At 45.3% G+C, this 25605-nt stretch overlaps 1 protein-coding gene across 2 annotated transcripts; it reads left to right on the top strand.

Moving 5' to 3' along the window:
• The first annotated feature begins 231 nt into the window (after positions 1-231).
• On the top strand, positions 232-25351 carry LOC127570038 (E3 ubiquitin/ISG15 ligase TRIM25-like). 2 transcript variants are annotated; one of them, XM_052015258.1, is made up of 7 exons: positions 233-882; positions 5205-5300; positions 9089-9319; positions 10490-10512; positions 17045-17152; positions 19488-19595; positions 23073-25351. In XM_052015258.1, exons 1-7 carry the CDS (start codon positions 298-300, stop codon positions 23257-23259), a joined length of 1338 nt encoding a protein of 445 aa, XP_051871218.1. In that variant the 5' UTR covers positions 233-297; the 3' UTR covers positions 23260-25351. The 2 variants fall into 2 exon arrangements, with proteins under 2 accessions (XP_051871219.1, XP_051871218.1); XM_052015259.1 differs by lacking the exon at positions 5205-5300 and having other exon boundaries at positions 232-882.
• Positions 25352-25605: the final 254 nt, after the last annotated feature.

Genomic DNA, 25605 nt, shown 5'->3' with positions numbered 1-25605 from the left:
CTTTACTGTCCAGATGTTCCAGAGATGAGTGTAGGGCCAGGGAGATGGGCCTGTATTTGTGCTGTACAACTCCATGACACTCAGCAGGCTTGGAGAGAATAAATAAACTTTCTAAGTTACAAAACTGACCTCCACCTTTCTGCATGTTAATATGTAACATGGCTGTGTTACTACAGAACTCGAGGGGTTAAATTTCAGACAAATTGTGAAACTGAAACTAAGTGGAATCACTTCCTGCAATTTCTGGTCGGCCTTTGCACTCCTGGGCAGGGTTGCTTCTCTCTCCGTGCAGACAGAATGGAGACTGGGGTGTTGGCTGAAGAGCTGACCTGCAGTGTGTGTCTGGGGTTGTTCCAGGACCCTGTGGCATTACCCTGCCAGCATAGTTTCTGTGCCAAATGCATCAGTGATGTCTGGAACCATTTAGGAACTCCGAACAGAGTCAGCTGTCCTCAGTGTCGCAGAATGTTCAACCCCAGACCCAGCCTGGTGAAAAACCACACACTGCAGAACATCGTGGAGAAATACATCCAGAGCCAGGCTGCCACAGCTGCTGCTACTGCCACAGGTGCCCAGTCGGCCACCGTGATGTGTGAGTACTGCATCGACACCCCAACCCCAGCTGTGAAGACCTGCCTCAAATGCGAAACCTCCTTCTGTTCCCCCCACCTGCAACCGCACTTGACCAAGCAGATTTACAAAGAGCACAGTCTGATCGAGCCCATTGCTGACCTCACAAGAAGGCAGTGCCCAAGTCATAAGAAGGTCCTTGAGTTCTACTGTGAGCAGGACAAGGAATGTGTGTGCGTATCCTGTACCATCATAGGGAGTCACAAGTCCCACACTCTGGTGAGTCTGGAGAAGGCACGGGACAAGTTAAAGGTGAGTGAGCTTTCTGAGAACCTGGAAACTCCAGTAATTAGTTGACCATTCTAATCCCTGAATCCGTAAGAAATTTAAACATAGAACATAGAATACTACAGCACAGTACAGGCCCTTTGGCCCACAATGTTGTACTGACATTTTATCCTGCTCTAAGATCTATCTAACCTTTCCCTCCCACATAGCCCCCCATTTCTCTATCATTCATGTGTCTATCTAAGAGTCTCTTAAATGTCCCTAATGTAGCTGCCCCCACAACCTCTGCCGGCAGTGCGTTCCACGCACCCACCACTCTCTGACATCCCCCTTATACCTTCCTCCAATCACCTTAAAATTATGCCCCCTCGTGTTAGCTATTGCCGCCCTGGGAAAAAGTCTCTGACTGTCCACTCGATCTATGCCTCTTATCATCTTGTACACCTCTATCAGGTCACCTCTCATCCTCCTCCTCTCCATTCTCTAATGATTTGTAAAGTCCGATGGCTTGGCTGACATGAAGGGAAGAGTAAACCACGTAAGAGATATTATAATATGTTACTCCTTTCCTCCAGCAGCCTGTCACTGTTCACCCCTGTGCTCACTCACCTCACTCACTCCAGGCTACCCACCCTCCACCCTCCTCCTCTGCTTCTGGTTCCTCCTGAGCAACTCTCTCTCTCTCTCTCTCTCTCTCTCTCTCTATCTATCTCTCTCTCTCTCTCTCTCTCTCTCTATCTCTCTCTCTCTTTCCTCCTTTAACAGTGGCTGGGTTTGACAATTGTTTGTGTCCTTGTTTAGACCTTTCCCGAGCATTCAGTCAAACTTCTTATTCTCCTCGGGCATATCCTCGGGATGGAGGATGACTCCTTTCCACTCTGGTGTTGTGAGCTGGTGAGGCCACTCTTGGAACACCCTCCTTTCCACAGACAGGGCAGGAGTTGACTAACAAGACAGATAGATAGGGAGTTTGTGAGGAGGTCCACTTCGTCCATTGCCTGTACAGACCTTCTGAGTGCTCCCAATGCATGACTCAAGGCTCTCAATACTATCCCCAGGCAGAATGCACTTCTCCACCTTGAGCGGTCATGGGCCAGAGGTTCTCAGGAGTTAGTGAGGGTGTTGAACTTCCTCAATGAAGCTTTCACCACATTGAAAAAGTGGTGTCAATTGAAACAAGATAATGCTTGTCAGAGAAACAGAGGTGACTGGAGGATTGAACACAGAGACACTGAGTGCAGTGGCATCACCGTAAAGGTGGGAAAATTGGACAAGGGGGTGTATTGGCAATCTGGGAATCTATCATCGACCAGGTGAATTGCTCACAGGATTTATTGTATAAATGAAAACAACAGACAGGGCTTTGGAAGTGCTTCAAGAAGTTTTCCTCTCTCTCCATGTTTTGGAAGTGCATCTGTAATAGTTACAGATCAGACCACACCCAATATGCCAAACTCATCTGCCCAGATGTTTGACCTACAAGGGACTCAAGGGGTGTGTGAGAGAGCAGGAAAGTAGTGTTAAGGCCAAACTGAATCCGTCATGATCTCATTGAACAGAAAACTCAAGGAGCAGATTGGCCAAGTCTTGCTCCCATTTCTTATGTTTTTATGCTCAAAGTTCTCGACATGTGCCACATTCCCAAATATTCCTTTGCGTGCACTTGTGTGAAATACATTGGAATATTTTTGCAAGGTTAAAGTCAATGTATAAATGGATATGGTGATTTAAATAGTGAAAGGCAACACTGACTCACATTGTTCAATAAGTCATTAGTGGCCACGCCAGTAAGTAGGGTGGTAAAGAAGGCGGATGGCATGCTTGCCTTCATTGGTTGGGGTACTGAGTAGAACAGTCAGGAAGTCATGGTGCAGCTACAGAAAACTTTGGTTGGGCTACGCTTAGCATATCCTGGGCAATTCTGGTCGCCCCATTACAGGAAGGATGTGGAGGCTTTGGAAAAGGTGCAGAAGAGGTTTACCAGGATGCTGCCTGGATTAGAGGGTATGAGCTATAAGGAGAGGTTGGACAAACTTGGATTGTTTTCTCTGGAGCATCGGAGGCTGAGGGGAGACCTGATAGAAGCTTATAAAATTATGAGAGGCATAGATAGAGTAGACAGTCAGAGTCCTTTGACCAGGATAGATATGTCAAGTACTAGAGGACATGCATTTAAGGTGAGAAGGGGAAAGTTGAAAGGAGATGTGCAGGACAAGTTTTTTTACATGGAGTGGTAGCTGTCTGGAACACGCTGCTGGGGGGGGGGGGGGGGGGGAGAGTGGTGGAAGCAGATAAGATTGTGATGTTTAAGAGGCTGTTATACACACAAATATGCAGGGAATTGATAGATATGGACCATGCACAGGCAGAAGAAATTTAGTTTAATACTGCATCGTGTTCGACATAGACATTGTGGGCCAAAAAGCCTGTCCCTGTGCTGTGTTGTTCTATGTAGAACATAAGAGCAGGAGTAGGCCACTCGGCCCCTCACCCCTGCCCTGCCATTCAATATGATCATGGTTGATCTGCCCCAGGCCTCATCTCCTCTTCTGTGCCAGTTGGTATTGGTATTGGTATTGGTATTGGTTGATTATTGTCACTTGCACCAAGGTACAGTGAAAAAGTTGTCTTACAAACCGATCTTACAGGTCAATTCATTGCACAGTGCAGTTACATTGGGTTAGTACAGAGTGCATTGATGTAGTACAGGTAAAAAAAGTAACAGTACAGAGTAAAGTGTCACAACTACAGAGAAAGTGCAGTGCAATAAGGTGCAAGGTCACAACAAGGTAGATCGTGAGGTCATGAGGTCATAGGTCACAGTCCATCTCATTGTATAAGGGAACTGTTCAATAGTCTTATCACAGTGGGGTAGAAGCTGTCCTTAAGTCTGGTGGTACGTGCCCTCAGGCTCCTGTAACTTCCACCCGATGGAAGAGTAGAGAAGAGAGAATGTCCCGGGTGGGTGGGGTCTTTGATTATGTTGGCTGCTTCACCAAGACAATGAGAGGTAAAGACAGAGTCCAAGGAGGGGAGGCTGGTGTCCGTGATGCTCTGGGCTGTGTCCACAACTCTCTGCAGCTTCTTGCGGTCTTGGGCAGAGCGGTTGCCATACCAAGCCGTGATACATCCAGATAGGATGCTTTCTATGGTGCATTGGTAAAAGTTGGTGAGAGTCAAAGGGGACAAACCAAATTTCTTTAACTTCCTGAGGAAGTAGAGGCGCTGGTGAGCTTTCTTGGCCGTGGCATCCACGTGGTTTGTCCAGGACAGGTTGTTGGTGATGTTCACTCCCAGGAACTTGAAGCTGTCAACCCTCTCGTCCTCAGCACCTTTGATGTAGACAGGTGCATGTACACCGCCCCCTTTCCTGAAGTCAATGACCAGCTCTTTAGTTTTGTTGACATTGAGGGAAAGGTTATTGTCATGACACCATTCCACTAAGCTCTCTATCTCCTTCCTGTACTCCAATTCATCACTGTTTGAGATACGGCCTACAATGGTAGTATCATCTGCAAACTTGTAGATGGAGTTAGAGCAGAATCTGGCCACACAGTCATGAGTGTATAGGGAGTAGAGTAGAGGGCTGAGGACGCAGCCTTGTGGGGCACCAGTGTTGAGAATAATCGTGCCGGAGATATTGCTGCCTATCCTCACTGATTGCGGTCTGTTTGTTAGAAAGTCAAGGATCCAGTTACAGAGGGAGGTGTTGAGTCCTAGATCTCGGAGTTTGGTGACAAGCTTGCTTGGTATTATTGTATTGAAGGCAGAGCTGTAGTCAATAAACAATAGTCTAACGTAAGTGTCCTTACTGTCCAGATGCTCCAGAGCTGAGTGAAGGGCCAGGGAGATGGCATCCACTGTAGACCTGTTTCGGCGATAGGCGAATTGCAACGGGTCCAGGTTGTCTGGTAGGCTGGAGTTGATGTGTGCCATGACCAACCTCTCAAAGCACTTCATGGTGGTGGATGTCAGAGCCACTGGTCGGTAGTCATTGAGGCATGTTACCTTGCTTTTCTTTGGTACCGGGATGATAGTGGTCTTCTTAAAACAGGAGGAAACCTGAGATTGAAGCAGTTCCCCACAGCCCTTAATTCCCAAGTCAAAAAAATAATCTACTGCTCCCAATGATCCTGCCTCCACAACCTTCTCGGGTGGAGAATTCCAGGGATTCAACACCCTACGCTCCTCAGTTTGAAATTACTGCCCTAACCTTGCAACTGTGTTCCTTTGCTCAAGATTCTCCCAACCACTTCCTGTCCGAGGCAAGTTCTAGTGGAGGCCTTTATTTTTGTCTGAATTCTTTTGGCAAAGCACTTCCTGAAGTATTTCAGTTGTTGTTCTAGTGGGAACTGAAGGCAGAGGTGGGGAAGCTTCAAACAATTCAGAACAATTGGACAAGTGAACGTCAGAAGCTGAAGGATTATGAAAGTGAAATTAAGGTAAGGAACATTGCACGCAACTGGATTTAGGGAGGGTTTGCCTCAGAGCTGGGAATATCCCCTTGAAACAGAGCTGATGTCAGTTGCTCCCAGTCAGTTCCATGTTGTACCATGATCCCCAGGGAGCAGCTCACCACCACATACAGAGCTGTGACCTTACAGGGCATCACTGAGCCTGACTTGGCCAGAGACCTGTCGGAAAGACAATGTGGTTGCTCAGGTAAACGATATCCCTGGAGAGACCTGCAGCGTCTACACATCAGAAGGAATCGTGTGCCTGTGGAGAAGGTGCCAAGGAGATGGATGAATGACTTACCTCTTGTTGGGCTTCTCTTGGCATGCTTTTTTATTCATAGATTCATGAAGAGATCCAGCACTGAAACAAGTCCTTCAGCCCCACTGAGTCTATGCTGACCACAATAGTGACCACAGTAGGCATGGTAGTGTAGCGGTTAGAGTAACGCTTTACAGCACCAGTGACCCGGGTTCAAATCCGGCCACTGTCTGTAAGGAGTTTGTATGTTCTCCCCGTGTCTGCGTGGGTTTCCTCCGGGTGCTCTGGTTTCCTCCCACATTCCAAAGACGTACGGGTTAGGAAGTTGTGGGCATGCTATGTTGGCGCCGGAAGTGTGACGACACTTGCCGGCTGCCCCCAGAACACTGCACAAAAAGATGCATTTCACTGTGTGATTCGATGTACATGTGACTAATAAAGAAATCTAATCTCATCTAATCAGCTCCCTATTTACACTACCTGCTCCTCTCACCTACACCATCAGCTCCCCATTTGCCCTGCCTGCACTGCACTTTCTCTGTGGCTGTAACACAACATTCTGCATTCCGATTTCTGTTCACTACCTCAGTGTAAGTATGCATGGAATGATTGTCTGGTTGGCATGCAACCAAAATTTTTTCACTATATTTTAGTACAGGTGATAATAATAAACCAATGTCCCACATTAATCCACATTCTCCCCATATTCCCCCCAATTTTCTATTCTCCCCACATTCCACCAAATCCCCCTCGATTCTGCCACTCAGCTAACACACTAGGGGGCAATTTACAGCAGCCAGTTAACCTACCAATCTGCTCGTTTTTTGGGATGTGGGAGGAAACTGGAGCCCCCGCAGGAAACCCACGCAGTCACAGGGAGAACGTGCAATCTCCACACAGACAGCACCCATGGTCAGGATCGAACTCAGATCTCTGGTGCTGTGAGGCAGCAGCTCTACTTGCTGCACCACTCTGCTGCCCTTCTCTGGTGTAGAAATGTCATGTTCTGACTGCTGTAAGTAATTCTAGGCCCGTTTACTGCTGTGGTTATCACATCCTGGCTACGACTAACAATGTCTCCTGATTTGGCCCTGGGGATCTGAACCCCTGAATTCCGGTGGACGTGGTCGGGCTCTGTTGCACTGGTGGTGTCTGTTTTCACCCTCGATGACAGTGATTGGTTAGACACAGAGAGTATCTGTATTGACTTACAATTACCTTTGTTGGTATTGGTATTGGTTTATTATTGTCACTTGTACCGTGGTACAGTAAAAGCTTGTGTTACAAACCGATCGTACAGGTCAATTCATCTCACAGTGCAGTTACATTGAGTTAGTACAGAGTGCATTGAGGTAGTACAGGAAAAAACAGTAACAGTACACAGTAAAGTGTCACCACTACAGAGAAAGCACAGTGCAAATGGTTCAGTTAAAAGCAAACATGCAAGTCAAACAAAACTAAATATCTGTGCACACACCCACTAGGGTTCTCTGACCCTCCCTGAATAGTCAAAGAATAGAAAAGGTAATACTCAGGAATAGGAATTCACACTGGCCAGGTGTTCCTCTTGATCCTGACATAATCTCCACATTTCCGATGTGAGGTCCTCCACTTCTGCAATGGTTGGTCTCCAAAGGTTTCGCTGCTTCTTCTTCCGAAACCCTCCATTCTGATCCTCTTTCTTATCAGACCAAACTGTTGTGTTTCGATGTTGTTGGCTCAGGCTTATCTGGCTAGCCAGTGTCAGCTGCTCACTGGCTCTGGCCCAAGGCTGCAAACAGTGTTACTTTATTGTTCTTCCCCCAGACTTGTGCCTCATGTCACTTTCTGTGTTCTCCCTTAGTCAGGCCAGTTCAAACCAGTTTAGCCAGGTCATCCAAATCCTGAGCTCAGGTCACAGGCTGTTCTTTGCATAAACCTGCCATTTCTACCTAACCAAATAAACAGCTTCCTTTTTGGAAATGATCTCCGGTTTAGCAGATTATCAGTAGGGACCTCAATTCCTTTGATCAAACCGTCCCTGAGCAAGAACCAGTTCACAAAATGGTGGCTGCAAGAACAGTCTCACAAAATGGCAGGCTCCCTTCCTTCCACCACATGGCAAGAACAAAGACATTTGGTTTGTCTATTTCCACTGTCCTTGACTCATTCCAGTTAGATGTTTTGCAGGCTTTAATTTCTTTATGGCCAATATTGGCATTTGGTGGACCAGTATACTGGAATTTGACACTCCCTGTGACACAGTACCTATCAACCAAGCCATACCTACAGCTCCCTGGTTACTCAGGCAACTTCAGAGATGAGCTCCAATCTGTTACACACTCCTGGGGCTTGGATCACATTTCAAACTGTTGGGTAGACTGGTTTGGAAAGTTAGATCACAAGGGAGCCAGGGTGAGCTAGCCAGTTGGATACAAAATTGGCTTGGTGGTAGGAGACAGAGGGTGGTAGTGGAAGGTTGTTTTTCAGATCAGAGGCCTGTGACCAGTGGTGTGCCACAGGGATCAGTGTTGGGTCCCCTGTTGTTTGTCATCTATATTAATGAATGATTAGTAAGTTTGCAGATGGCATCAAAATTGGTGATGTGGTGGACAGTGAAGAAGGTTGTCTAAGGTTATAACAGGATTTCAATGAGCCGGAAAAGTGGGCAAAGGAATGACAGATGAAATTTAACTCAGACAAGTGCAAGGAGATACATTTTGGGAAGTTAAACCACAGCAGGACCTACACAGTGAATGGCAGTGCACTGGGCAGTGTTGTAGAACACGGAGACCTAGAGGTACAAGTACGTAGTTTCCTGAAAATGGTCACAAAGTTAGACAGGGTGACGTATGCCCTGTTTGCATTCATTAGTCAGGGCATTGAGTACAAGAGTTTGGACGTCATGTTACAGCTGTCGAAACCCTGCATCAAGTTTTCAAACTGAAACATCGACAACTCCTTTCCACCCACCGATGTTGCTGAACCTGCTGAGTTCCTCCAGCAGATTGTTTGTTGCTTCAGATTCCAGCATCTGCAGTCTCTTGATTGGCTGGGACTGTTTTCCTTGGAGTGAAGGAGGCTGAGGGGAGACCATATAGAGGTTTATATAATCATGATGGGCAGAGACAGGGTAGATAGTCACAGCCTTTTTTCTAAGGATAGGGCAGCCTAACATCGAATGTCTTAGGTAAGAGGGGTATTGGTATTGGTTCATTATTATTACTTGCACCGAGGTACAGTGAAAAACTTGTCTTGCATACCGATCGTACAAGTCAATTCATTACACAGTGCATTGAGTTAGAACAGAGTTCATTGAGGTAGTACAGGGTAAAAACCACAACAGAATGCAGAGTGAAGTGTCACAACTACAAAGGAAGTGCAGTGCTGGTAGATAATAAGGTGCAAGGTCATAACAAGATTGATTATGAGGTCAAGAGTCCATCTCATCATATAAGAGAACTGTTCAATAGTCTTATCACCATGGGAAAGATTTAAATAAAAGTTCTTGTTCTTGCTGTGGTTGGATTTTCAGAAACACAGTAAGGAGCTGAAGGGAAAACTGTCAAATGAGTTCTCCAATTGGAGGAAGCAGTTGGAAGAAGATGAAAAGTCGGCACTAAAGCTGATCGATGAGGAGGAGAATCGAGTGCTCTCCAAGATCAAGAGCTTCTCTGATTCAATGGGGGAAAAGATTGAAAAAATTCAAATAATAGACAAGGAAGCCCAGAATCAAGAGCGCAAGGATCCTTTCTCCTTTGTTCAGGTACTCATTGTGGTCCATTTTGATTCTCCCACACAGCCACTCCCAACATTTCTGTGTCTCTTGAATGGCCACCCTTAATCTGTCTATGCAGAATGTAATGGTTGGTGGGCTGGACTCTGTGAGAGGTAGCAACTGTACAAAGATTGCTTAGACGACATTGTTTAGAACATTGTGTATCATTCTGGTCACCACACTACGGTAGGATATGGCAGCAACAGAGAGAATGCAGAAGAGATTCCCCCGGATGTTGCCTGGATTGTAGTTATGGGGAGAGATTGGATAGATTGGGCCCATTCTCCCTGGAAAACAGGAGGCTGAGGGAGAATCAGGTTACGTTCTCCCCGTGTCTGCGTTGGTCTCCTCTGGTTGCTCCAGTTTCCTCCCACATTCCAAAGATGTACAGGTTAGGAAGTTGTGGGCATGCTGTGTTGGCGCTGGAAGCGTGGTGACACTTGCGGGCTGCCCCCAGAACACTCTACGCAAGGATGCATTTCACTGTGTGTTTCGATGTACATGTGACTAATAAAGATCTTAATCTTTAATCACTGACATATGTCATGAAATGTGTTGTTTTGTGGCAGCAGTACGGTACAAAGATATAAAAATTACTATAAGTTACAAATTAAATAAATAGTGCAAAACAGGAATAATGAGGTGGTGTTCATGGGTTCATGGGCCGTTCAGAAATCTGATGGCGGAGGGGATGGAGCTGTTCCTAAAATGTTGAGTGTGGGTCTTCAGGCTCCTGTACCTCCTCCCCGATGGTAGTAATGTGAAGAGGGCATGTTCCGGGTGGTGAGGGTCCTTAGTGATGGATGCTTCCTGATGGTGAACTGATAGAGAGATATAAAATTATAAGATGCAGAGATGCGGGGGCAGTCAGGATCTTTTACCCATGGTAGGGTTATCAGAGCTAAAGGGTACAAGTTTAAGGTGAGAGCGGAGAGGTTTAAAGGAGATTTAAAGGAGAAGTCCTAAACAAGGGTCCTGGCCTGAAACATTGACCGCCTGCTTTTAGCTGCCTGGCCTGCTGAGTTCCACCAGCATCATCGTGTGGTTCAAGAACCAAATGGTTGAAGTAGTCAGTCCTATTTCCCTGCTCTCTGAATCAAATTCACTCTTGCTTTATTTGAACATGTGCTCATTGATTTCTTCACTTTTATTTAACAGGATGTGAAGCAGCTTCTTTCAAGGTGAGTCTCAGGTGTGCCGGATGTTGTTCCACTGGGGACTCTTCATTATGTGGGAGCGGAGTTCATGGAAGGAGACTGGTGCTAACCTCCAAGATGGAAACACACAGTGAGGGCCCAACACACTGCTTAGATTCTCTCTTCTAGACTTAACGAGACATGAGATCTACTCCTTATTTGGGCATTGCCACCTCTCTCCTGGCACCTTGAGAACTCTTCCTATTATTGAGCAGTGAACTGGCACTCAATCATAGCGTAAATGTTCTCAAATTCCCTCCTGGGTATCAGTTGCTTACATCTCATGTTAAAAAGAAAAAGGAAAGTCATGCGTTTCTTCAGCACCTTTCCTGACCTTCGGATGTCCAAAATAATCTTAAAACTAATAGCACTTTTTCAAATGTAGTCACTGATTAATATAAGAAACAAATTTGTGCATTGCAAGCTCCCACAATGAGCAAGCTGACCATAGGCAGCTCATCTGCTTTATTGTGTTTATATGGAGATAAATGTTGGCCAGGATGCTCGGGAGGACTTCACTCCCCTTCCATACAGTGCCATGGGATCTATCTTCAAATTCAAATCCCACCATGGTCCCTTCTTATGTATGCTTTCCCATCCAACCTCAAAACCCTCTTCAGTCATCAGTGCACCTCCAATTTCAGTTTATAGAGTATCCCAGAATTTAATCTCTGAACCATTGATCGCTATTCCTTCAAATGCCTGGGAGTCTGGCTCCAAACCTTATTGCTTTTCTCCATTAGACACTCCTAGAAACCTCCCTTTATACTAAGCATGTAGATATCTGCCCTATTGTTTACTTACTCAGTGTTAGGTTTTGTTTGTTAATGTTCTTATGCCGTGGGACTTTTACTGTGTAAAAGGTGCTACGTATAAATCCAGAAAATGCTGGAAAATCTTGGCAAGTTAGTCAGCACCTGTGGAAAGTGAAACAGTCAACACTCTTGGTCTGTGACCCTTCATCAGAACTGGATATGTGAGAGATGCTGGTTACTTTTCAGCAGGAGGGAAGGTGGGGGAGAGATGTGCAGAACAAAGGGAATATCTGTGATAGGATGAGTCAAAAAGGCTTAATGACCTAGTAACTTAATGTGCTGATAACTGTCTGATATAACCCATTTTAATTCATCCTATCACAGACATTCCCTTTGTTCTACACATCCTCCCCAACCTTTCCACCGACTGAAAACTACATACATTTCCTTTCTCTTCCAGTTCCAATAAAGGGTAGGCAGAGCTGAAACACTGACTGTTTTTCTCTATCCACAGATGCTGCCTGATCTGCTGAGTATTTCCAAAGTTTTCTGTTTTTGTTTTAGATCTCCAGCACCTGCAGTTTTTTTTATTGTATTGTGGCGGCTGCTACCGCGATGCGGAAAAACAAGACACTAGTCGAAGGGTTTCAGAACAAGAACTGGTTTATTTTCCCGCCTTGCGCGGGTCTTTTAAGAGAGCCTGTTCCCGCCCACTCAAAACGGCAATGACGTATATGCTACGTCATCAAATCTTTCCCGCGCGCGGGTTCTCCCTGTCGCTCGGGGAAGACGAAGGCCCACAGCCATCTTGGGCCTCGCCGCTCCGACGACGCGCAACCCGACCGCCGAGCCGGTTCGCTTGCTCGGACAGTGAGTCGCTACAGTATATAAATCCAGTTATTGTCCTATAGAATGAGGTGCAACAATGAGTGCACTGTTCAAAAATACAGTACAGGACAAAAATGTCTTGACAAACCTTTAGCCACTACTGGACTATTGTGTCAAGTTCTGTGCTTATTCTGCTTGGAACAGAAAAGGTTGCAGACAGGATCTGATAGATACATTTAACATCATGAAGTATCAAAATGGAGCAGATAGGGGGAACAGTCCCATTGGTGGAGGGGTCAAAAGCAAGAAGTCAGAGAAAGATGTTGATTGGCAGAAGGCAAGTAACCAAAGGAAATATATTTTCAAACAGAGAGTGATTAGGGTCTGGTATGTGCTGCCAGGTCTAGAGGTGGAGGCTGATTAAATTTACAATTCAAAAGGGATCTTGATAAATACCAAATAGTAAAGACTTTGCAGTGCTCTGCAGATTCTTAGAATTTAGAACATAGAACAGTACAGCACAATACAGGCCCTTTGGCCCACAATGTTGTGCCGACCATTAAACCTCGCCAAAGACGATCTAACCCCTTCCTCCCACATATCCCTCTATTTTAAATTCCTCCATATGCTTATCTAGTAACCTCCTGAATTTGGCCAATGTACCTGCCTCCACCACTGCCCCAGGCAGCACATTCCATGCCCCAACCACTCTCTGGGTAAAAAACCTTCCTCTGATATCTCCCTTGAACTTCCCACCCATTACCTTAAAGCCATGCCCTCTTCTATTCACAAGATCACAAGACAAGGGAGTGGAAGCAGGCCATTCAGCCCATTGAGTCTGCTCCAAGGAAAAGGGAAAAAAAGAAATGGGGAATTGGGGGGGCGGGGGGAAGAAAAAAAAACCTATTCTAATCCCAATTTCCGGCCTTATCCCCATATCCCTTGATACCTTGACTATTTAGATATCTAACTATCTCCTCCTTGAACGCCCCCACTGATCTGGCCTCCACTGCTGTACGTAGCAAGGAGTTCCACAAATTCACTACCTTCTGGCTAAAGAAATTTCTCCTCATCTCTGTTTTGAAACTGTAGCCTCTAATTCTAAGATTGTGCCCTCTGGTCCGGGACTCACCCACCAAGGAAAACAGCCTAGCCACATCGCTATGAGGTCCCCTCTCATTCTTCTGTACTCCAGTGAGTACAGTCCAAGAGCCGACAAACGCTTATCATACGTAAGCCCTTTCATTCCTGGAATCATCCTCGTAAATCTCCTCTGAACCCTCTCCAACGTCAGCACATCCTTCCTAAGATGTGGGGCCCAAAACTGCGCACAGTATTCCAAATGAGGCCTCACTAGTGCCCCGTAGAGCCTCATCAACACTTCCTTACTTTTATACGCTATACCTCTTGAAATGAATGCCAACATAGCATTCGCTTTCTTTACCACCGATCCGACCTGGTGGTTAACCTTTAAGGTATCCTGCACGAGTACCCCCAAGTCCCTTTGTACTTCCGTACTTAGAATTTTCTCTCCTTCTAGATAATAATCTGCCCGCTTATTTCTGTTTCCAAAGTGTACAACGGCACATTTCTCAACATTGAATCTCATCTGCCATTTCCTTGCCCATTCTCCTAAACTATCTAGGTCTCTCTGCAACCTTCCTATCTCCTCAATACTCCCTACTCCTCCACCTATCTTGGTGTCATCCGCAAACTTAGCCACGAAACCATTTACTCCATCATCCAAATCGTTAATGTACAAGGTAAAAAGGAACGGCCCCAACACCGACCCTTGCGGCACACCACTAGTGTTGAGCATTGGTGCCCTAGGAAAGAGGCACTGGCTGTCCACTCTACCTATTCCTCTTAATATTTTGTACACCTCTATCATGTCTCCTCTCATCTTCCTCTTCTCCAAAGAGTAAAGCCCTAGCTCCCTTAGTCTCTCCTCATAATCCATATTCTCTAAACCGGGCAGCATCCTGATAAATCTTTGCACCCTTTCCAACACTTCCACATCCTTCCTATAATGAGGTGACCAGAAGTGGATACAGTACTCCAAGTATGGTCTAACCAGAGCTTTATAGAGCTGCATCATTACCTTGCGGCTATTAAACTCGACCCCTCGACTTATGAGAGCTAACATCCCATAAGCTTTCTTAACTACCCTATCCACCTGTGACACAACTTTCAGGGATCTGTGGATATGGACCCCCAGATTCCTCTGCTCCTCCACACTACCAAGAATCCTACCATTAACTTTGTACTCTGCCTTGGAGTTTGTCCTTCCAAAGTGTACCACCTCACTCTTCTCCAGATTGAACTCCATCTGCCACTTCTCAGCCCAGCTCTGCATCCTATCAATGTCCCTCTGCAATCTTCGACAATCCTCTAGACTATCCACAACACCACCAACCTTTTCATCATCTGCAAACTTGCCAACCCACCCTTCTACCCCCTCATCCAAGTCATTAATAAAAATCATGAAAAGCAGAGGTCCCAGAATCGATCCTCGTGGGACACCGTTAGTCACAACCCTCCAATCTGAATGCACTCCCTCCACCACAACCCTCTGCTTTCTACAGGCAATCCAATTCTGAATCCACATGGCCAAGCTTCCCTGGATCCCATGCCCTCTGACCTTCTGAAGAAGCCTACCATGTGGAACCTTGTCAAATGCCTTACTAAAATCCATGTAGACCACATCTACTGCACTATCCTCATCAATCTGTCTGGTCACCTCCTCAAAGAACACTATCAGGCTCGTGAGACATGATCTGCCCTTCACAAAGCCATGCTGGCTGTCCCTGATCAGACTACGATTCTCTAAATGCCCATAGATCTTATCTCTAAGAATCCTTTCCGACAGCTTGCCCGCCACAGACATAAGGCACACTGGTCTGTAATTCCCTGGACTATCCCTACTACCTTTTTTGAATAAGGGGACAACATTTGCCACCCTCCAATCCTCCAGTACCATTCCTGTGGACAACGAGGACTCAAGGGTCCTAGCCAAAGGCTCAACAATCTCCTCCCTTGCCTCGCGGAGCAGCTTGGGGAATATTCCATCAGGCCCTGGGGACTTATCTGTCCTAATATTTTCTAACAATTCCAACACATCCTCTCTCTTGATATCAACATGCTCTGGAACATTAACCTTACCAACACTGTCCTCAGCATCATCAAGGCCCCTCTCCTTGGTGAATACTGAAGAGAAGTATTCATTGAGGACCTCACCCACTTCCACAGCTTCCAGGCACATCTTCCCACCTTTGTCTCTAATCAGTCCTACCTATACTCTCGTCATCCTTCTGCTCTTCACATAAGTGAAAAATGCCTCGGGGTTTTCCTTAACCCTACTCGCCAAGGCCTTTTCATGTCCCCTCTTGCTTTCCTCAGCCCCTTCTTAAGTTCCTTCCTTGCTACCCTATATTCCTCATGAGCCCTATCTGATCCTTGCTGCCTACACCTTATGTATGCTGCCTTCTTCCTCCTAACTAGATGTTCCACCTCTCTTGTCACCCATGGTTCCTTCACCCTGCCATTCTTTCTCTGCCTCATCAGGACAAATTTATCCCTAACATCCTGCAAGAGATCCCTGAACAATGACCACGTCTCTACAGTACATTTCCTTTCAAAAATATCATCCCAATTCACACTTGCAAGGTCTAGCCTTATAGCCTCATAATTTGCCCTTAAAATAATTAAATATTTTCCTGTCCTCTTTGCTCCCATCCTTGTCCATGACAATGCTAAAGGTGAGCGAGTGGTGGTCATTGTCCCCCAAATGCTCACCCACTGAGAGATCTGTTATCTGATCTGGTTCATTACCTAATACCAGATCTAATATGGCATCCCCTGTAGTTGGCCTGTCAACATACTGTGACAAGAATCCGTCCTGGACACACTTAACAAACTCTGCCCCGTATAAACCTTTGGTCCTAAGCAGGTGCCAATCAATATTGCACCATGTTAGCTCTGCCACCAGGCAAAGATGCAGCAATGGATACTCTAGGTATTGAGAACTATCCCAATGGATTGGTTAGGTGGGGACAGAGGAGTAGATGGAAATCCACATGGAGAGATGAGAGGTAACTTGGAAAGTGCACGCGCTGGAAGGGAATACACAGTGAGTGGTAGGGCACTGAATGTACAGCAACAGAGGGCTCCTCCATAAATCTCTGGCGGGATGAGCCCTCATAGATAATGTTGCTCAGAAGCCTTACAGGATATTCACTCTATTACCTGAGACAGTGAATACAAGAGCAGGAAGGTTATTTTAGAACATTAGTGAGGTCACAGCTAGAGCACTATGTACCATCGTACTGTGCTGTACTTTGTGATCATCACACTACAGTAAGGATGTGGCATCAGTGGAGAAGGTGTGGAGGGGGGTCACCAGGTTGTTGCAGGGGCTGGAGAGTTACGTTATAAGGAGAGTGTGACCTAGCTGGGGTAGCTTCCATTGAATGAAAGAATCTTAGAAGAGATTTAATCGAGGTGGATAACTTTAAGAGCTTCCCTGACCACGTGAAAATATTAAAACCCATTTCCTTTAGCAGAAAGGTTGATAACTAGAGGATGAAGACTTAACATAGAACATAGAACATTGCAGCACAGTACAAGCCCTTTGGCCCACAATGTTGTGCCGACATTTTATCCTGCTCTAAGATCTATCTAACACTTCCCTCTCACATAGCCCTCCATTTCTCTATCATTCATGCATCTGTCTAAGAGTCTCTTAAATGTCCCTAATGTATCTGCCCCCACAACCTCTGCCAGCAGTGCGTTCCATGCACCCACCACTCTCTGTATAAAATTTACAATTAATTAGTTGAAGGATGAAAGGGCAGTTAGAAAACATGATTTCGAGAACCCAATGTCTGAAAGAGTTTTATTCTAAGTAACAGTTTACATTATTTCTATCATTTTAGGTGCTCAAAACTTGCTAATGACACACTAGTCTCAGGAGGCACTGCGTGTAACAGTTTCAATAACTTTGGCTATGTGGATCACTATCAACCCTACAATCCGGCTGCCAGGTACAAGATTGAAGCCCACATCTTGCCTTGAATGATTCCATGGGATGTGGAGTATGTATGAAACTATGAAAGCTGGCAAGATCTCAAGATATTTCACAGTCAAAAACAAGTGTTGCTGGCAAGAGAATTCTAAAATTCTCTTGATCTCTGTTTTGAAAATCCTCCACAACCCTTGGGTGGAGAATTCCAAAGGTTCAGTACTCACTGGGTGAAGACATTTCTTCTTAATTCTGTCTAGAATGGATGACCACTTATTTTGAGACTGTGCCCCCTGGTTCTAGACACCTCAGCCAGGGGAAACATCCACTCCCACCCTGGGATGACCCTCCAGAACTTTGTGTGTTTCATTGACTGAAGAAACCCCTCCCTCCCTCTCACATGACAAGGTGACACAAATCCAGAGGCAGCATGAATTAACAGAGGCATATGTATCCCTGTGAGAGATAGAGTTGTAGGAATTAATGGTGTAAAAGGAGGTGTAAATTGGTAAATTGGTTTATTTTTGTCAGATATACTGATGTACAGTGAAGAGCTTTGTTTTGCATGCCATCCATACAGATTGTTTCATCACATCAGTACATTGAGGTAGTACAAGGGGAAACAATAACAGAATGCAGAATGAAATGTTACAATTACAGAGAAAGTGCAGTGCAGGCAGACAATAAGGTGCAAGGTCAAAACGCGGTAGTTTGTGAGGTCAAGAGTCCATTTTATCGTACTAGGGGACCATTCAATAGTCTTATAGCAGCAGAATAGAAGCTGTCCTTGAGCCTGGTGGTATGTGCTTACAGGCCTTTGCATCTTCTGCCTGATGGGAGAGGGAACGTCCGGAGTGGAAGAAGAGAGAATGTCCAGGTTGGGTGGGGTCTTTGATTATGCTGGCTGCTTTAGCAAGGCAGCGAGAAGTGTAGACAGAGTCCATGGAGGGGAGGCTGGTTTCCATGATGTGCAGAGCTGTGTCCACAAGTCTCTGCAGTTTCTTGTGCTCTCGGGCAGAGCAATTGCCGTACCAAGCTATGATGCATCCAGATAGGATGCTTTCTATAGTGCATCGATAAAAATTGCTGAGGTCAAAAGGAACATGCTAAATTTCTTCAGCCTCCTGAGGAAGTAGAGGTGTTGTCCTGGTTCCAACGATAGGTCTTCCATCTACATTTATAACAGTTCCCCTTTCTGCAGATTTTGCCTGACCAGCTGAGTGTTTGCAGCATTCTCTGTTTACATTCCGAGGATGAGGGACTCATAGATGTAGATTAGCTGGAGAAACTCCACTTACTCTCATTGAACAGAAAAGGTTGCAAAAGAGCACAAGGGTCCAAACAGAGGTAATTTGGGAAGAGCAAACAATGCAAGGGAACACACGACAGGGCACCAAGTGTAGAGCTACAGAGGGAGCTCGGAGTGCTTTCCACAGACCTCTGTAGTTAGGCGCACTGTTTGTTGTCATATGCACAAGTACGTGTATGCAAAGGTGCAATGAAAAACTTACTTGTAGGAGCATCACAGGCACATAGTATTAGAGACACAACATTCACAAGGAAAGCATAAATTAAACATAAATTATAGAGCAAAGGACAGCATTAGAACAAAAAAAGCAAAGTCCACTGCAGCGCAAAGTGTTCAAATATAATATATAAGATCACCCAGCGGCCTTCAGGAATTAGCTAAGCCAGTGAATTCAAGAGCTGTGAGGTCATGCTAGAACAGTATAAAATATCAGTGAGGTCACAGCTGGAGCGTTACAAAGGTGGTGCATATTTGGAATGAGCTGCCAGAAATAGTGGTTGAGGAGGGCACATCAGCAACATTTAAAAGCTTCTAGATAAGTACATGGATAGGAGAGGTTTAGAGGGCTAATGGTCAAATGTGGGCAGATGGGACTAGCTCGCTGGGCATGAATGAGTTGGGCCGAAGGGCCTGTTTCCATGCTGTGTGACTCTATGACTCTACCGTGGTATTGTGGCATACAGCGTAAGCACCACACGACAGAAAGGATGTGGCAGCACTGGAGAAGGTGTGGAGAGGATTCACCAGGTTGTTGCCAGAGCTGGAGAGTTATGTTATGAGGAGAGTGCGACTTGACTGGGGTTGTTTCTATTGAATGAAGCAACCTGAGGAGAAACTTAATTGAGGTGAATCACTTCAAGAGCTTCCCTGACAGAGTGACAATGTCAAAACCCATTTCCTTTAGCAGAAAGGTTGATAACTAAGCGACGGAGATTTAAAATTAATTAGTTGAAGGATGGAAAAGCAGTTAGAAAACATGATTTCTGGAACCCACGGCCTGAGAGTGTTTTATTCGAAATAACAGTTTACGTTACTTCTTTCATTTTAGACCCTCACAACATTATTATGAAGATTTCAACACAGAAGTTGATGCGTGGAACAGTTACTCACAATTTGGCTACGTGAATCCAAGTCAAACCTTCATGCAGACTCTCGGGTAAGAGATTGAAGCCCACATCTTGCCTTAAATGATTCCATGGGATCGCGAGAATGTCTCAAACTATGAAACATGGCAAAGTCTCAGGACATTTCTTTGTCAACAACAAGTGTTGCTGTCAAGAGAATTCTAAAATTCTCTTGATCTCTGCCTTGAAAATCTTCGACAACCCTTGGGTGGAGAATGCTGAAGGTTGTACCTACTGGGTGAAGAAATTTCTTCTCAATTCTGTCTGGAATGGATGACCTCTTATTTTGAGACTGTGCCCACTGGTTCTAGAAACCCCTGCCAGGGGAAACATCCACTCCCACCCCGTGGTGACCCTTCTTCACATTTCATTGCCTGAAGAAACACATCCCTCCCTCTCACATGACAAGGTGATGCAAAATCAGAAGCAGCACAAATCAGAATCACAGAGTCTACAGCACAGAAACAGACCCTTCGGCCCAATTTGTCCATGCCAACCAAGATGTCAGCCTGAGTTAGTCCCATTTGCCTGCGTTTGGTCCATATCCCTCTGAGACTTTTATATGCATGTCCAAATGTCTTTTAAGTGTTGTAATTGTACCCAGCTCTACCACTTCCTCTGGCAGCTTGTTCCACATACCCACCGCCCTCTGTGTGAAAAAGGTTGCCCCTCAGGTCCCCCTGAAATCTTTCCCTTCTCAGCTTAAACTTATGTTTTCCAGTTTAAGACTCCCCTACCCTGGGAAAAAGACAGTGACCATCCACCTTATCTGTGTCCCTCATGAATCTATAAACCTCTATAACATCACCCCTCAGCCTTCTGTGCTCCAGGGAAGAAAGTCTCAGCCTATCCAGCCTCTCCTTATAACTGAAACCCTCCAGTCCCGGTAACTCCCCTTGAATCTTTTTTGCACCCTTTCCAGCTTAATGACATCCTTCCTTTAGCTGGGCAACCAGAACTGTGCACAATACTCCAGGTGTGGTCACACTGACGTCCTGTACAGCTGTAACATGACATCCCAACTACTGTACTCAATGCCCTGACCAATGAAGGCAAGCGTGCCAAACACCTTCTTCACCACCCTGTCTACCTGTGTCACCACTTTCAGGGAACAATGTACCTGTACCCCTAGGACTCTCTCCTCTACGACACTCCCCATGTCCCTACCATTTACTGTGTAAGTCCTGCTTGGTTTAACTTCCCAAAATGCAATTGGTAAATTGGTTTATTATTGTCACATGCACTGAGGTACAGTGAAAAACCTTGTTTTGCATGCCATCCATACAGATTTTTACATCACACAGTGCATTGAAGTAGTACAAGGGAAAACAATAACAGAATGCAGAATAAAGTGTTACAGTTACAGAGAAAGTGCAGTGCAGGCAGACAATAAGGTGCAAAGCCATGTGAGATGAAGAGACCATCTTATCGTACTAAGGAACCATTCAATAGTCTTATAACAGCGGGATAGAAGCTGTCCTTGAGCCTGGTGGTACGTGCTTTCAGGCTTTTGTATTTTCTGCCCAATGGGAGAGGGGAGAAGAGAGAATGTCCGGGTTGGGTGGGGTCTTTACCAAGGCAGCGAGGTGCAGGTAAGAGTCCATGGAGGGGAGGCTGGTTTCCGTGATGTACTGAGCTGTGTCCACAACTCTCTGCAGTTTCTTGTGGTCCCAAGCAGAGCAGTTGCCGTACCAAGCCGAGATGCATCCGGATAAGTGTGAACACCTCACACCACTCTCTGTGTGAAGATGTTGCCGCTCAGGTCCCCTTTAAATCTTTATCCTATCATGTTTAATCTATGTATCCTAGATTTAGACTCCCCTACCCTGGAAAAAAGACTGTGGCAATCCACCTTATCCATGTTAAATTCCATCTGCCATTTCTTGTCCACCACACCACCAATTGTGGCATCATTTGCAAACTTACTGACCATGTTAACAACATTGTCATCCAAGTCGTTAATATAGATGACAAACAACAGTGGACCCAGCACCGATCCCTGTGGCACACCACTGGTCACAGGCCTCCAGTTTGAATAACAACCCTCCACTTCCCCCCTCTGTCTCCTTCCACCAAGCCAATTAACAGAATTAACAGAGACATTTGTACCTCAATGAACGATGGAGTTGTAGAAATCAATGGCATCAAAGGAGGCCTTTCAGCCCATCATGATCATTCTGGCTAAAATTGGACTAGAGGTTAATCCCTTTTCCCAGCTCTTGGTCCTTCGTCTCCCAAGTTATAGATCTTCATCCAAACACTTCAAACGTGGGGAAGGTTTCTGCCTCCACCAACCTCTCACACAATGAATTCCACACCCCTGCCACTCATCTTCTTCTCAAATCCCCTTTAATCCTTCGACAGTTTAACACCACCATTCTCCTGGTTGGTGACCTCTCTGCCAAAGAATGCCAGTCCTTCCTGTTTACTTAGGGTTACTCATATGAATGTGCCTGCTGATATCTGCTTTCAGACAGTAGAGAGTGAGGATTTGTCATTAATTCTAATCTTATCTTTTAAATATTATTACAACTAACTATCTCTGCCTGCCTTTCGTGTGGGATACTACGGATGAAACTGCTTACCTTAGTAAACAGGTGCAACACTCAAAACGCTGGAGGAACTCAGCAGGTCGGGCAGCATCTAAGGAGGGAAATGGACTGTTGATGCTAAGGAGAGATCCCCCCTGAGGAGGGGTCTTGACCCTAAAAGACGACCGTCCATTTCCCTCCATTGATGCTGCCTGACCCGCTGAGTTCCTGCAGCGTTTTGTGCGTTGCTCCAGATTTCCAGCACCTGCTGTCTCTCTTGTGTCTACCTTAGTAAACAGGCCCTTTGACCATCAAGCTTCCACTTGGACTAATCCCAGTTTTCCTCAAGCTTCTCCATTGATTCCCCATCCCCCTCACCACTACCTCATTGTCCTGTCAGTCCAAGTTGAAGTCAAAGTTGAGTTTATTACCATCTGCACAAGTCCATGTGTGCACAGGTGCAATGAAAAACCTACTCGCAGCAGCATCACAGGCACAGAGCATCAGATAAGCAGCATTCACAATAAATTAAACATAGATTATACACAATTTTTACAAGAAAGAATGCAATTACAACAAAAAAAAGTCATTTTTTTACAGTACAGTGATCAAAGTGGTCACAATGTTGTTAAAACTGTAGTGACTAGTGTTGTGTCGGTTGCTTCAAGAACCGAATGGGAAATCGTTGTTCCTGAACCTGGTGGTGTGGGACTTCAGGCTTCTGTACCACCTGCCCGATGGGGGCTGCGAGAAGATGGCATGTCTCAGATGGGAGGGTGTTCACCCACTTGGGGCAATTCATAGCAGCATATTAACCGAGCAACAAGCATGACTTTGGGATATGGGAGGAAGCCGGAACACCCAGGGGAGAACATAGAGATTCCAGAGATATTAGTTCTTGCATTAATTATTTGTAACAATTTGGGTTTGGTTTCTGAATGGAAATTAATAAAACCACTGTTCACTTTTTCATCATAGAACCTCACTATCTCAGGATATCACCGTAAACTTCTCCAGACTCACCAGTGTGATCCAAAATCAGATGGCTGGATATGAAAACTACCAGAGAAACATAACCGGCGCTATCAATGAAAAATCTCGTCAGTTAAGCTGTTACAACCAAACTGCCAAATGTAACCAACCCAACGACAATTACCTTTGGTAACATTCAACTATGTAAGGAAAAAATCAGAGTTTCTTGGTATACTTATGTGTGTGTGTGGTGCGCTGTGCCTTTTGTCAGGGTGTATTGAATGTTTGCAGCACAGGTTTGACCAAATAAGTGAGGAGGGATATTTGTGTGATCCACAGTAACTGGCTGTAATCTCTCTGGACACCTACTGCTCCTGTTGCTTCATTTCAGCACAGTGCACCTCCAACAGGGATTGGGAGGTCACTGACAGTAAATCTGTGGGCCTGCTTCCTGTCCAGTCTTTCCCTTTCTTAGGAAGTGTTATTGCACCTTATTGCACTGCACTTTCTCTGTAGCTGTGACACTTTACTCTGTACTGTTATTGTTCTTACCTGTACTACATCAATGCACTCTGTACTAAGCCATTGTAACTGCACCGTGTAATGAATTGACCTGTACGATCGGTATGCAAGACAACTTTTTCACTGTACCTCAGTACAAGTGACAATAATAAACCAATACCAATGCCAGTCCTTCAGCTGCAAGGATGACTCACAGTCTTAGTCCAATGGCAATGTCCAATACAATTGGAAACCAGGTTCTGCTGCACAGACTGCGCATGCACGCACGCACATGCGCACGCACGCACGCACACACACACACACGCATAGGTGCACACACACATACATACACCCCACACATGCACACAAAGCATAGGCATCCACAGACATACACTGTACATACACAAAGTACAGACACACACATACACATGCAGAAACACACACACATGCATGCAGAAATACACACACATACACACAAAGCACAGACATCCACAGACACATACATGCAGAAAATTCAGACACACACAAACGGCAGCTTGGTCGAAAGTGATGGACTTTAGAGGAGAGAGAGGTGGAGGGACAGAGTTTTACCAGGCGAATTATTGAGCTAAGGGCTTTCACAACAGCAAATACAGCTGCCAATGGTGGAGCAACCAAATTCCATAGTGGGTAGAGAGCTTGGATCTCACTTGTAGGACTTCAAGAAGTTTCAAGAACTGGAGAGGTGTTACTATGAATACATAGGGTGATAGAGTAATACAGCATGGAAACAGGCCCTTTGGCCCAACTGGTCCATGCTGACCAAGATGCCCATCTAAGCTTGTCCCATTTGCCTGTGTTTGGCCCATATCCCCCTATAAACCTTTCCTATCCATGTACCAGATGTCTTTTAAATGTTGTAATTGTAGCTGCCTCTATAGCCTCCTCGAGGAGCTCGTTCTTTGTACCCACCAACTTCTGTGAGGGAATGAGAAGGAAGAGAATGTTTAAATAACCCAAATAAACTTTTAATAAATCCAATAGACTTGCTATTCAAAGATATTGGTAAATTGGTTTATTACTGTCACATGTACCAAGTCGTGGGCACGCTATGTTTGCGCTGGAAGCGTGGCGACACTTGCGGGCTGCCCCCAGAACACACCACGCAAAATGCATTTCACTGTGTGTTTCGATGTACATGTGACTAAAAAGAAATCTTATCTTATTTATCCAGTGAAAAACTTTGTTTTGCATGCCATTCACAAAGATCATTTCATTATGTCAGTACATCGAGGTAGTACAAAGGAAAACAACAACAGGATGCAGAATAAAGTGTTACAGTGACAGAGAAAGTGGATTGCAGGCAGGTAATAAGGTGCAAGGCCATAATGAGGTAGATTGTGTGGTCAAGAGTCCATCATATTGTGCTAGGGATCCGTCAATAGTATTATAACAATGGGATAGAAGCTGGCTTTAAGCCTGGTGGTACGTGCTTTCAGGCTTTTGTATCTTCTACCCAATAGAAGGGAAGGAGAAGAGAGAATGTCCGGGGTGGGTGGGGTCTTTGTGTTGGTTGCTTTACCGAGGAAGCGAGAAGTGTAGACAGATTAACAAATGATAAACAAATCATTAACTTTACAGTAATCTTGAATAATAAACTTAATCTCTGCCTTACAAATACTAAACTATTGCAGCTATCTGACTTATTCATATAACTTTTTGGAGTCTCTATCGATGCTGCCTGCTACTGAAATAAATGCTGCCAATTATCTCATTGACCCTTAATAAAGAAATGTTAATTTTGACTTTGTGCTGTGACCTTCTGTTTCCCAAGATGTTGTTCATTCTACCAGTCACTAATTTCAGCCCTACAGTGGGTCAGTGGGAGGAGGGTTAACACAGTGGAATCACTGTCTGGAGACACAAGAGACGGCAGATGCTGGAAATCTGGAGCAACACACAAAGGAGCTGGAGCTTCAGGAAGGGGAAGGAGGGTGAACATGTGCCAGTCTACATTGGGCCATCGGCGGTGGAGAGAGTCAGCAGCTTTAAATTCCTG

The sequence above is a fragment of the Pristis pectinata genome, chromosome 4, assembly GCF_009764475.1.
Source record: "Pristis pectinata isolate sPriPec2 chromosome 4, sPriPec2.1.pri, whole genome shotgun sequence".
Lineage (NCBI taxonomy): Eukaryota > Metazoa > Chordata > Chondrichthyes > Rhinopristiformes > Pristidae > Pristis > Pristis pectinata.
Note: the sequence above shows the minus strand (reverse complement) of the source record. Positions and strands in the feature narration are given on the sequence as shown.

Excerpts from the sequence above, each read along its gene's own strand:
- LOC127570038 (XM_052015258.1), top strand. The coding sequence starts at position 298 with ATGGAGACTGGGGTGTTGGCTGAAGAGCTGACCTGCAGTGTGTGTCTG. Across the intron at positions 5,301-9,088 it reads ATTATGAAAGTGAAATTAAG|AAACACAGTAAGGAGCTGAA; the intron begins GTAAGGAACATT and ends TTGGATTTTCAG. Across the intron at positions 9,320-10,489 it reads ATCCTTTCTCCTTTGTTCAG|GATGTGAAGCAGCTTCTTTC; the intron begins GTACTCATTGTG and ends TTTATTTAACAG.